Here is an 11,611-nt window from a genome sequence, read left to right as displayed (position 1 = left end):
TATGACATACAGTACAGGCCAAAAGTTTGGACACACCTTCTCATTCAATGCGTTTCCTTTTTATTTTCATGACTATTTACATTGTAGATTCTCACTGAAGGCATCAAAACTATGAATGAACACATATGGAATTATGTACTTAACTAAAAAGTGTGAAATAACTGAAAACATGTCTTATATTTTAAGTAACCACCCTTTGCTTTTTTTGATAACTCTGCAAACCCTTGGTGTTCTCTCAATGAGCTTCATGAGGTAGTCACCTGAAATGGTTTTACCTTCACAGGTGTGCCTTGTCAGGGTTAATTAGTGGAATTATTTCCCTTATTAATAAAAAAAGCAAAGGGTGGCTACTTTGAAGAATCTAAAATATAAGACATGTTTTCAGTTATTTCACACTTTGTTGTTAAGTACATAATTCCATATGTGTTCATTCATAGTTTTGATGCCTTCAGTGAGAATCTACAATGTTAATAGTCATGAAAATAAAAAGGAAACGCATTGAATGAGAAGGTGTGTCCAAACTTTTGGCCTGTACTGTAAGTGTCTTTTCCTTTTTTTAAAGGCAGCATTACAGTAAAGTGATGTACTTTTCTGAACTTACCAGTAGGGCTGCTGCCACCTCTTAGTCGATTAGTCGACTAATCGGTCGTTTTGTTCTTAGTCGACTAAGATTTCTTTAGTCGATTAGTCATTTTTTATGCTTATTCATGCTTAGTTACTTATTTCCAAGAAACTTCTGAGCACATTTATGGTAAACACAAGATTTAAAGTGGTGCTTTTGCAGGATTAATTGTGGAGAAACTCAGTTTTACAGATGGTTAATTAACTACATTTATATTGTGCTTTTCTAGTCTTAACCACCTCTCAAAGCTCACAGCTCTGTCAATTAAATCAACTAATCGATCAGTCGACAAAATCGTATAAGTGTTAGTCGACTAGGAATTTCTTTAGTATAGGACAGCCCTACTTACCAGACTGTTCTAGCTCTTCTATTATTTGCCTTTTCCCCACTTAGACATTATATCCACATTACTGATGATTATTTATCTAAAATCTAAGTGTGAAGATATTTTGTTAAAGCGCTAGCTGTCAACCCTAGAATATCGCCACAATATCGATATTGAGGTATTTGGTCAAGAATATCGTGATATCTGATTTTCTCCCTATCGCCCAGCCCTAATCCTGACATAAATCTCAGATGGGGAGCACCAAAACAACAAAAAAAAAAAAAGCCAACAAACATTGAAAAAGCCGACAAACTCATCGGAATAAAACCCCGGCAAGAACGTAGGGGAAAAAGCAACAAAACGTAGATGATCATTGTTAGGACAGCAGGAGTTTTCCTACACATGAAAACAGGGATACACCGAATCCAGGATTCAGCTTTTGATTCGGCTGAATTTGGGGCTTTTTGAAGGGGTTCTGGTTTCTGCCGAACCTTGGAATTTTTTCCCAGCGAACCGAACCCTATGCTTGCACTCGGCACGCTACGCTGGTCGCCATAATGACTGCGCCGTTGATGACGGGAAGGTGTTTACGTAGGTGGAGCGTTCAATGCAGTAGGCTGTGAGAAAGTGGACATGGATCTGGTTCAATGCAGTAGGCTGTGAGGAAGTGGACATGGATCTGGTTCAATGCAGTAGGCTGTGAGGAAGTGGACATGGATCTGGTTCAATGCAGTAGGCTGTGAGAAGGTGGACATTGATCTGGTTCAATGCAGTAGGCTGTGAGGAAGTGGACATGGATCTGGTTCAATGCAGTAGGCTGTGAGGAAGTGGACATGGATCTGGTTCAATGCAGTAGGCTGTGAGAAAGTGGACATGGATCTGGTTCAATGCAGTAGGCTGTGAGAAAGTGGACATGGATCTGGTTCAATGCAGTAGGCTGTGAGAAAATGGACATGGATCTGGTTCAATGCAGTAGGCTGTGAGGAAGTGGACATGGATCTGGTTCAATGCAGTAGGCTGTGAGGAAGTGGACATGGATCTGGTTCAATGCAGTAGGCTGTGAGAAAGTGGACATGGATCTGGTTCAATGCAGTAGGCTGTGAGGAAGTGGACATGGATCTGGTTCAATGTAGTAGGCTGTGAGGAAGTGGACATGGATCTGGTTCAATGCAGTAGGCTGTGAGGAAGTGGACATGGATCTGGTTCAATGTAGTAGGCTGTGAGGAAGTGGACATGGATCTGGTTCAATGCAGTAGGCTGTGAGGAAGTGGACATGGATCTGGTTCAATGCAGTAGGCTGTGAGGAAGTGGACATGGATCTGGTTCAATGCAGTAGGCTGTGAGGAAGTGGACATGGATCTGGTGAGCAGAAGTTGTTGTTTGGCAGAACTTTCAGTCAAAAGAAGGCCATTCAAGTCCAGCTACATGTTCAATGCTGATTGGTCTGGTGGTGGCAAGGACCCTAAACTATACACAACATGGCCACTGTTACAACATCTGGTCTGAAACATCTGAAAGAATACGAGTTGTTCATGAAGGAATCTCCAGACAGCAGCCAGAATGCAGCAACTTCAGGTACGGCAAAGGAAGGACAGTCCCTGTTTACTTCATTCATGTGTTTACTGGGTTCATGGACTGAGGATGGGAGGAGGAATCAGCACAATCTCAACCAGTGGATTCAGGATTCGGCCGAAACACCAGAAATCTTGATTGGTTGCATCCCTACATAAAAATGAATCCCTCAACGACAACAAACTCAACAACGCGACCGACTGAAAGCAGCATTGGCTGTTGGAGCAGCACGTTGGTGATCCCGGTGTCACGTGACTTTTGTTGGCTGAAGATTCTGCTTAATGAGCAGAAGTTCTTCATAGACTCTTTAATCTGTACGCCAGCTGTGCAGCAAACTGTAAATATCACACGTACGTCTCTGGTTACCGTTTTCTCTCTAGTGTAGTATGTTCAGCTGGCGTACTTGCGTCTTTCTGCTGCCAACTGTCCTGTTTATTTCATCATCATTTCCCTTCTGAGGGTCAGCACAGTTTATCTTTCATCTGAACTGAAACTCTTCTCTGGTGCGATTATTTTCAGGTGAAAACGGAGACGACGGCTGACTTGAACGTCCTGCATGAACAGAAAAGTAAAACTGCTACTGAAGAACACAAGAGAAATGTGGAAGGTAACAAACTGCAACATTTAGTCAACTAATCTGCCTGATAAATACAAATGAATGCAGTACTTCAAGGGGTTCGTGTTTGTGTGTGATTTTGTCCCTTTTTCACCCTGTTTCTGTGTGTTTTTTCTCGCCTTTTCATCGCCTTTTTGTCACATTTTTGTCACCTTTTTGTCACATTTTTATCATATTTTTGTCAAATTTTCATCGTCTTGTCACATTTTTATCGTCGTTTTGTCACATTTTTATCGTCGTTTTGTCACATTTTTATCGTCTTTTTGTCGCATTTTTGTCTTTTCATCATCTTTTCGTTGTCTTTTCTGTCGCCTTTTTCTCGCCTTTGGCTTGAACGTCCTGCATGACCTGAAAAGTAAAACTGCTACTGAAGAACACGAGAGAAACGTGGAAGGTAGTAAAATGCAACATTTAGTCAACTAATCTGCCTGATCAATAAAAGTGAATGCACGGAAAGTCTGGAAAACAAAGCAGGACTCCAAAGGGCTTGTGTTTTGATTTTGTCCCTGTTTCACCCTGTTTCTGTGTGTTGCCGTTTCCCGCCTTTTCGTCGTCTTGTTGTCACCTTTTTGTTGCCTTTTCGTTGCCTTTTAGTTGTCTTTTTGTCGCCTTTTCGGCTCCTTTTCGGCATATTTTCGGGCGTCTTGTTGCTTTTTTGGCGCCTTTTCGTTGCCTTTTTCTTCCCTTTTCGTTGCTTTTTTGTTGCCTTTTTGTCTTTTTGTTGTCTTTTTGTCTTTTCGTTGCTTTTTTGTTGCCTTTTCGTCGCCTTTTCGTTGCTTTTTTGTTGCCTTTTCGTTGCCTTTTTGTCTTTTCGTTGCTTTTTTGTCACTTTTTACTTGACTTGAACATCCTGCATGAACAGATAAGTAAAACGGCTACTGAAGAACACGAGAGAAACGTGGAAGGTAACAAACTGCAACATTTAGTCAACTAATCTGCCTGATCAATCAAAATTACTCCACGGAAAGTCTGGAAAATAAAGCAGGACTGCAAAGGGCTTGTGTGTGTGAGATTTTGTGAGAATAAAATGTTTGTTTTTGTCTGTTTTGTTTTTTTTTTGCTGCAGAGCTGCAGAAGAAACACGAACAAGAGAAAACTGAACTGACAGAAAAGTTTCAAGCTGCTGAGAACATCCTCAAGGTAAAGACCTGCAGATCTCTTCTTTCTGTGTTTTCTTAGATTTACTAAACAACAGCCTTGGACCTGGAACACATTTACATGATGATGGAAAAAGGAGACAAAAACTTGGAAAAAGCTGTTTAACTTTAATTAATTATGTGTTTTTTAACACACTGGTATCAGATCGGTACTAAAGCAAAAAAATGGCATCTGTTTTTTCATGCTTTTATTTTGTATATTTCTGCTGGACATGAAGGGTGAAGTGGATCAGCTGACGGCAGATCTGCAGGTTTACACCGACCTGAAGAGGAGAGTCAAAGAGTCGACGTTTAAGAAGGACCTGCAGAGGAATATTCAGGTGTGTGTGGAGTGTCTTTATTGAGTTCAGCAGTTGATTCTACTCAGATAGATAGATAGATAGATAGATAGATAGATAGATAGATAAATTGATTGATTTGTGGCCTTTTCAACGCCTTTTTGTTGTGTTTTTGGCATCATTTTGTTGTCTTTTTATTGCCTTTTTGTTGTCTTTTTGGCATCATTTTGTCACCTTTTTGGCGCCTTTTTGTAGCCTTTTCGGCGCCTTTTTGTCACCTTTGACTTGACTTGAATATCCTGCATGAACAGAAAAGTAAAACTGCTACTGAAGAACACGAGAGAAACGTGGAAGGTAACGAAATGCAACATTCAGTCAACTAATCTGCCTGATAAATAAAAATGACTCTACGGAAAGTCTGGAAAATAAAGCAGGACTCCAAAGGGCTTGTGTTTTGATTTTGTCCCGGTTTACACAAAAAATGTGTTGCTGTTTCCTGTCTTTTTGTCGTCTTTTTGTCGCATAGATAGATAGATAGATAGATAGATAGATAGATAGATAGATTTATTTTTATTGATCCCAGCAAAATATCAGGCAAACATACAGAATATTACCTGAAATAATAGGACACAATATACATGAAATAATAATAGGATAGAATATACCAAGAAATAATTTAAAATGTATGCAAGTTGGGAAATAAAAACTAGTATTGATAAAGCTGTAGAGAAACCTATTGTGCAAGGAGCACTTACTGCAGTTGTGACGTCAATGAGTCGTATCTAATACTCAGTAATGAAGTGTTAAAAAGTTGACTTGCCCGTGGTAGGAATGATTTCCTGTGGCGGTCCGTGCGACGTCGAAGCTGTCGGAGCCTCTTAGAGAAGGTGCTCCTCTGTTGGACCAGTGGGGTCTAACTTAAAGGAACACGCCGACTTATTGGGACTTTATCTTATTCACTGTAACCCCCAGAGTTAGACTAGTCCATACATACCCTTCTCATCTCCGTGCGTGCTGTAACACTGTCTGATGGTTCCAGCATTAGCTTAGCCTAGCACAGATCCTGCAGGTAACTGGTTCCAGCTAGCCTACTGCTCCGAATTGTGACAAAGTGACAAAATAACACCAACATGTTCCTATTTACATGTTGTGATTTGTAGAGTCACAGCGTGTACAAAAAACATAACATGAGACACCGTAAACAAACTGGGAACTATATTCTCAGACAGGCTTGCTGCGAGCATATCACTCCGCCCAAGTACTATATTCTTCCGCCTAAGAATATAGTTCCTGGTTTGTTTAGGGTTAGTAGATAGCCGAGATGGGAGTAAGTCACACATGGGCAAGTCGCAAGCAAGTCTCAAGTCTTAACCTTCAACTCTCAAGCAAGTCCAAGTCATTTTTTGTGACAATCAAGTCAAGTCGTAAAAGACAAGTCAAGTCCTAGCTTTGGTCAAGCAAGTCACAAGTCAAGTCATACAAAAGTTTCCATTTTTAAACAAGCTAAAGACAGTGGTTATGAACTGATGGAGTTTTATTTGCATTTTCTTTACTCAAAAGACATTGCGTCCACATACATTGAAGAGTTTAAATTAACACAGATAAAAAAATCACAGCCTAAAACTGATATTAGGCCAACAATAAATCAACATTGTTCAATACGCCTCAAACATGACATTAAATAATGAAATTCCTTCAAACAATTAAAGTATAATGGTTCCTAAGTCAAATAATATTCTTCAAACATGCCTCACTTTTATGAGACAGAAACACATCCTTTAACCTTTCCTTCTCTTAAAGAACAAAACATATTCTTTAAGAGGAGCTGAATCCCACCACATTTGCTTATCACATGGAATGGAAAGTATATGTTGATATTTGACAGTGTATTTGTGAGTGAATGTTTGCGTGTTTGAGAAAGAGAGAGTGAAAAGTTATTAATATTGGTGAGTGAATGTGTGTGAGAGTGCAGAGTGCGTTGTATGTGTGCCTAGCTTTATTCACATACTTACGTCTGCGAGAGAGAGATGTGTGCCTAGTTTTATTCGCTCTTACCGCCACCTTGAACAAAGAGAGGAGGGTGTGCTTATTCTTGGCCAAAAACTGAAGGGACTTCTGTCCATCACATAGGCCTACGTCCAAATAGTGGTTCAGCTGAATATGGAGACTGGAACCCGAATCTCTCCCGATTTGAAGTGTCGTCGGAAATAAGTACTGCAGACCTTGCAAACTGCCGTTCGTTTTTTTCTTTGCCTGGTCAGATGTGTAATCCTTATAGCCAAATGTGGTGTAATTGGTAGCGTTGCTGTGTGGAAAGCAATCCGCCGACACTGTTTCTTGAATATAAAGGTTTATTTACATCGAAGAAATCAGCATCATTTGACAAGCCCTGCAGAGCTCGGAGAGCTTTTCTTTGTTTTAACATGGTATATATTCTATAATGTGTGTAACATAGATGGGGGAGGAAACAATACTTTGCCCAATGGCTATCATCCTTTTGGAACCAAGCCAACAAGGGCATCCCTAATTCTTTCCAGATGTTTCCAGAGAAGTGTCCAGCGAATGTAGGCTAAAGTTCATACGAGTTTCTTTGTTACCAAAAACTTAAGACAAAGTTTATAAAAGGTCCGTTAGAAGTCCAGATACTACATTTCCCCCCTTCGATACTAATTAAGTCTCGAAACAAAAGAGTAAGATTAGTACGTTTTCATAGAGTGTGAACAATGTCAGGAAATGTAAACAAACATTTTATGCAGTATAAGAGCAAAAAACCTGTCTGGCGGCTTCTTTCCAAATATCCATCAATCAATCTAGACAGTCTCTGCCCCAGGCCACCACATTCAGTACTCCAGATCAATTAGAAATCTTTTTATCAATTCATGTAATGTCTTGGTGTAATCGATTACATATGACAACCTCAGGAATCAAAATAAAATCAAAACATTGTCCCAATTCATCGGATCTGTAAAAGGACCTTGCCTTACCTAGACCCCTCTGTCCCTAGGCGTCAAGAAAAACATCTGAGGTCTCCATGTGTATCCCACAACAAAACATTCTTCTTCAAACAGTTTTAATACAAAACGAATATGACACAAAGCATGTATCCACTGCAGCTCCTTTGCAGTGTTGAACTTTCAGTGTGGTGTCGATGGAATCTGAACTTTCATCACTGTATCCTTGTTCAGAATCCTCCAGTCCATTTTTACTGTCCATATTCAAGTATTTGAATCTCCCTTTGCACATCCCCCCCCATATGTTCTGGAAGAAAAGAAAAGAAAACACAAAAACAACACATAAAAGAAAACATCCAATAAAATTTCAAAATTACTATGAATGAATCAGAAAAAATATGAATGAATCACATATGAATCCCATTCCATTTCCCCCCTTTGATAAATAAAAAAACACAACATTTCAAAGAAATGTAAAAATGACGGCAAAAGCAAATAAAAATGGATAACTTTCCATCAATACTGCTAGATTTATCCTCAAATGATAGAATTCAAGATTACGAAAGTGTGCATTGTCTCTCTTCACTCTACTTCCAGAACTAGAATCAGATTTAGCTGTAACAAGTGCTTCCCTCCTTTTGCAACACAAGCTAACTCATGTGCTTCCTAAATCCCTCTTTGCTGACTATTGATAGTCAGCAGCAAAAGTTATGTCACTTTAATGATAACTCTTATCCTAATGTCTCAATCACACCTTCAACAAATTAAATCAAACAAATTGACCAAATCATAAACCATCCCATTTTTTTTAAACACGTATGGATGTAGCCTATTGGATAGAGAAGACCAAATTTATTTTAAGAGCCAATCATTTTGTAGCATGTAATTACGCACTTTCTACAATGTATCACACACAACTCTCTCTTCACTGTTTATTTAACAGATAGTGGGTGTAATAGATCTTCTTATGTTAAACACCCCTTCTTTCAACCTCATCTACTTGACATTGCTGTATAAACTGGACTGAGGCTGAAAAGTAACCTGACACACAGCAATATACTAGCATAAAGCAATGTAGACACCTTGCCACATTATAAAATTATAACCATACATATATTAGTCAATACTGAATTTCTAATTTGTCAATGCAAGCCATCGTTGAAATTTAGACTGATACTTAAACTAACATCTCAACACATCAGTGTAGCATGTTGAACTGTGAAAATTATCCTAAACTCTTCATACCAAGTCTACTTGCAAATGTAATGTGCAGAACAATCGTTCCTCTCCCATTACATTGTTTCTGTAATTAATAAGCCAAAATTGTAATCTCTATCAAAATTCAATGAATTGCAGAGCTTCACTCTGGAGTCTTTGTAAGTTATTTTACTGTCTAACTCTACAGGTTAGAATCCTGCAGGCTTCAGTAACACCACTGCAACTTATGCAGAATAGTGAAATTCTGTAATAACTGATTTCCGTTCGTGAATCTGTACTTAGAAAGAATGATATGAACAGATTACTGATGCACTATAAACAACAAATTAACCAATGTAAAAACTTTTCATTTGACTAAGATATATCTGTGAGTGGAAGTGGTCTTATCTTTTCTCACATTATTACTGTTACGATTTTCATATGGTCCTAATGACACTTGTGATACACCTTGCCTTTCTTTTTGTGTTAAAGATAAAGGTGCATTTACGAGCTACATCCAAGAATAGTTTACTGATGTTAATGTCAGGCTATTTTCACTAATAGTCACACAATTGTTCTAAGCTTATTTTAACACAATTTTGAGAACAGCACTCTCAATCTGCTGTTTGTAACAACTTTACATTAATCCAATTCAAATTTGTACATGAGATCACTCCCCAATAAATTATTTGAGCAGCACTCAAATAATAGATGCATATTCAAAAAATAATGTCATTGGAGCACAAAAATAAAACAGTGAAATGTTCTTTTAACATTTCCTAACACACCAACTGAAATAACTTGTTTGTCACTAATCTTGTTAGAAGCTGTCACAGGTCATTTCAAATTTAATAGAATGTATATCACCAGGTACTGACAAAATGTAAGATTTTCATACCAAGTTGCTTAATTTAGAGGCTTATCTTAACCCTTCATATAGATGTGTTCACATAAGAGTAGCTCTATTTTAAAAATAGAACCAATTACTTCTTTAGAGTATATGTATTTTCAAAATGTGTGTTGTCAGTGCATTACCTACTTTCTATTCGTCGTTATGCGTCGATGCGCCAGAGCAAATCCGGTCTCTCTCCCCTCCTTCTCTGGTCAGTCAGCTGATGTCCACGCTCATCTGTGGGAATCTGTACCAACTTGTGATTGTCCTTGTCCTCAATTTTTGGGATTTCTTTCCGGCCCTCATGACACCTCCTTTCAGATCTTCTGGGCACCTCTAGAATCCTGGCTCCAGACTCCTATGAGGGTTCACCAGACCTCTTCTGTAATTTCCTCTAGGATTCCCTCCTGGTATATTGCAATCACGGGCAAAGTGGCCATCCTGTCCACAATTGAAACACGCTTGTGGAGATTGCATAAAATGCGGATTAAGTCTTCCAGCTCGTCCTCTTCCTCTCCAGTTCTGTATCTGTCCAGAAGCTGGCTGTGGGTATGAAACAACTGGAATTACTAATGGTGGCTGTTGATTTGGTGAACACTGATTTTGCATAACCAGTGCCTGCTTCTTGTCCTCCTTATCTTCCACCAGCTGCATTTGATTGAATTTTCTGGGAGTTTCTCGGTCTTGTTCTTTCTGCTCATGTTCCTTTTTCCTATATAGCTCCACTTGGTGAGCTACATGATCTGCATAGACATTTTTTGCCATGCTTCCAAGTCCAACCACCTCTTCCAGTTTGCTCCTCACTGGTGCAGGCAGCCCCTTCTGTAGTTTGGCTCGCAAAATTGACTGCTCCATCTGACTCACATCTGGATCATTTCCGGTAATATTTCTCAACACATAAGCTCTTGGGCTTTCTTGTTGTCTCAGTGGCTCAATCTGAATATTGTCCGGATGCACATTTGTTGGAAACATATCTTTCACTGCTCTCCACAGTCGACCTCTATTTGCGGCTAACAATTCAAGATCACGTACAGCAGTTCCCACATATCGATTAAGTCTAGCTTTCTGTAGAATATCTTCCATTGCCGGAATCCCAATAAGATTTGTCAAAAGTCTCTAAACATCTCCCATGACATACTGTGTTCCCACCGTAATTTCTTCCAACTTTAGGATCCAAGGATGTGCTCCATCTTGAAGAACAGGCAACTTATCAAGAATATCTGACATATTCTGTCCTCGAATTGTCACTGGAAGCATCTTCTTACTTGTATGAAAATGAAATCCTGTAGCTCCTTTACTCTCCAAATCTTCATCACTGTCTTCATCTTTACTTTCATCAGAGGTGTGATCTCTTGTATCTCTTCGTTTCCTCCATTCTTCATCACCTCTTTTCTCCGCTCTGGCCAGCCTCCTTCTAATCACAGGATCATATTCACCCATGATCTCTTCTGAATCACTCTGATCATCATCTTCAAATTCCATCCTTTTGAACACACAAACTTTATTATTTTCTGTGCAGAGGGATAGGCGCCGATTTATGTTTTCCTCCGTGGGTGCTCACAAGAACGCACACGCCGTAATAAAGCCAGGACAGCGCCACTTCTCACAAATACAGACAGGATTGGAGATGAGAAGTTTTTAACTGGCACGTAACCGCGATCAGCTTCGTGGGAAATTTAAGAATCAATGCCACCGACATAACCAATCACACTATGACAGACGCACCACAACTGCACTGTTTAATTTTAGATTAATGTAAAAATGAACCGGCAGTCTGGCACTCGTGGGCGGTCAGTAGCCTATTTTCTGTGGGTGCTCCGGAGCTCGAGCACCCACGGTATCGGCCCCCATGAGCGGGATCCATGACGTTAAGTTACTAGCCATAGCCAGTGTTGTTTACTGACGCGTCATCATATCAACTGTTCCTGCACATGCAATAGCACTAAAATCGTAAAGTTAACTCCTCCTCAATATCAGAAGGGAAAAATATATTTATTAAAC

At 39.4% G+C, this 11,611-nt stretch overlaps 1 protein-coding gene across 1 annotated transcript in view; it reads left to right on the top strand.

Annotated features, from left to right (window-relative positions):
- The window catches only part of ccdc69 (coiled-coil domain containing 69), a 52,553-nt gene that overhangs the window by 34,726 nt on the left and 6,216 nt on the right, over positions 1 to 11,611 (top strand). Inside the window, exons 4-6 of the mRNA XM_028589511.1 lie at positions 3,039 to 3,126; positions 4,202 to 4,275; positions 4,511 to 4,612. Of these exons, the coding sequence (XP_028445312.1) occupies positions 3,039 to 3,126; positions 4,202 to 4,275; positions 4,511 to 4,612 (264 nt within the window). The remainder of the gene's footprint in view (positions 1 to 3,038; positions 3,127 to 4,201; positions 4,276 to 4,510; positions 4,613 to 11,611) is intronic.

This window comes from Perca flavescens, chromosome 10 (assembly GCF_004354835.1).
Source record: "Perca flavescens isolate YP-PL-M2 chromosome 10, PFLA_1.0, whole genome shotgun sequence".
Classification (NCBI taxonomy): Eukaryota; Metazoa; Chordata; class Actinopteri; order Perciformes; family Percidae; genus Perca; species Perca flavescens.
The sequence above is the reverse complement of the archived record's forward strand: the minus strand, read 5'-3'. Positions and strand labels throughout refer to the sequence as shown.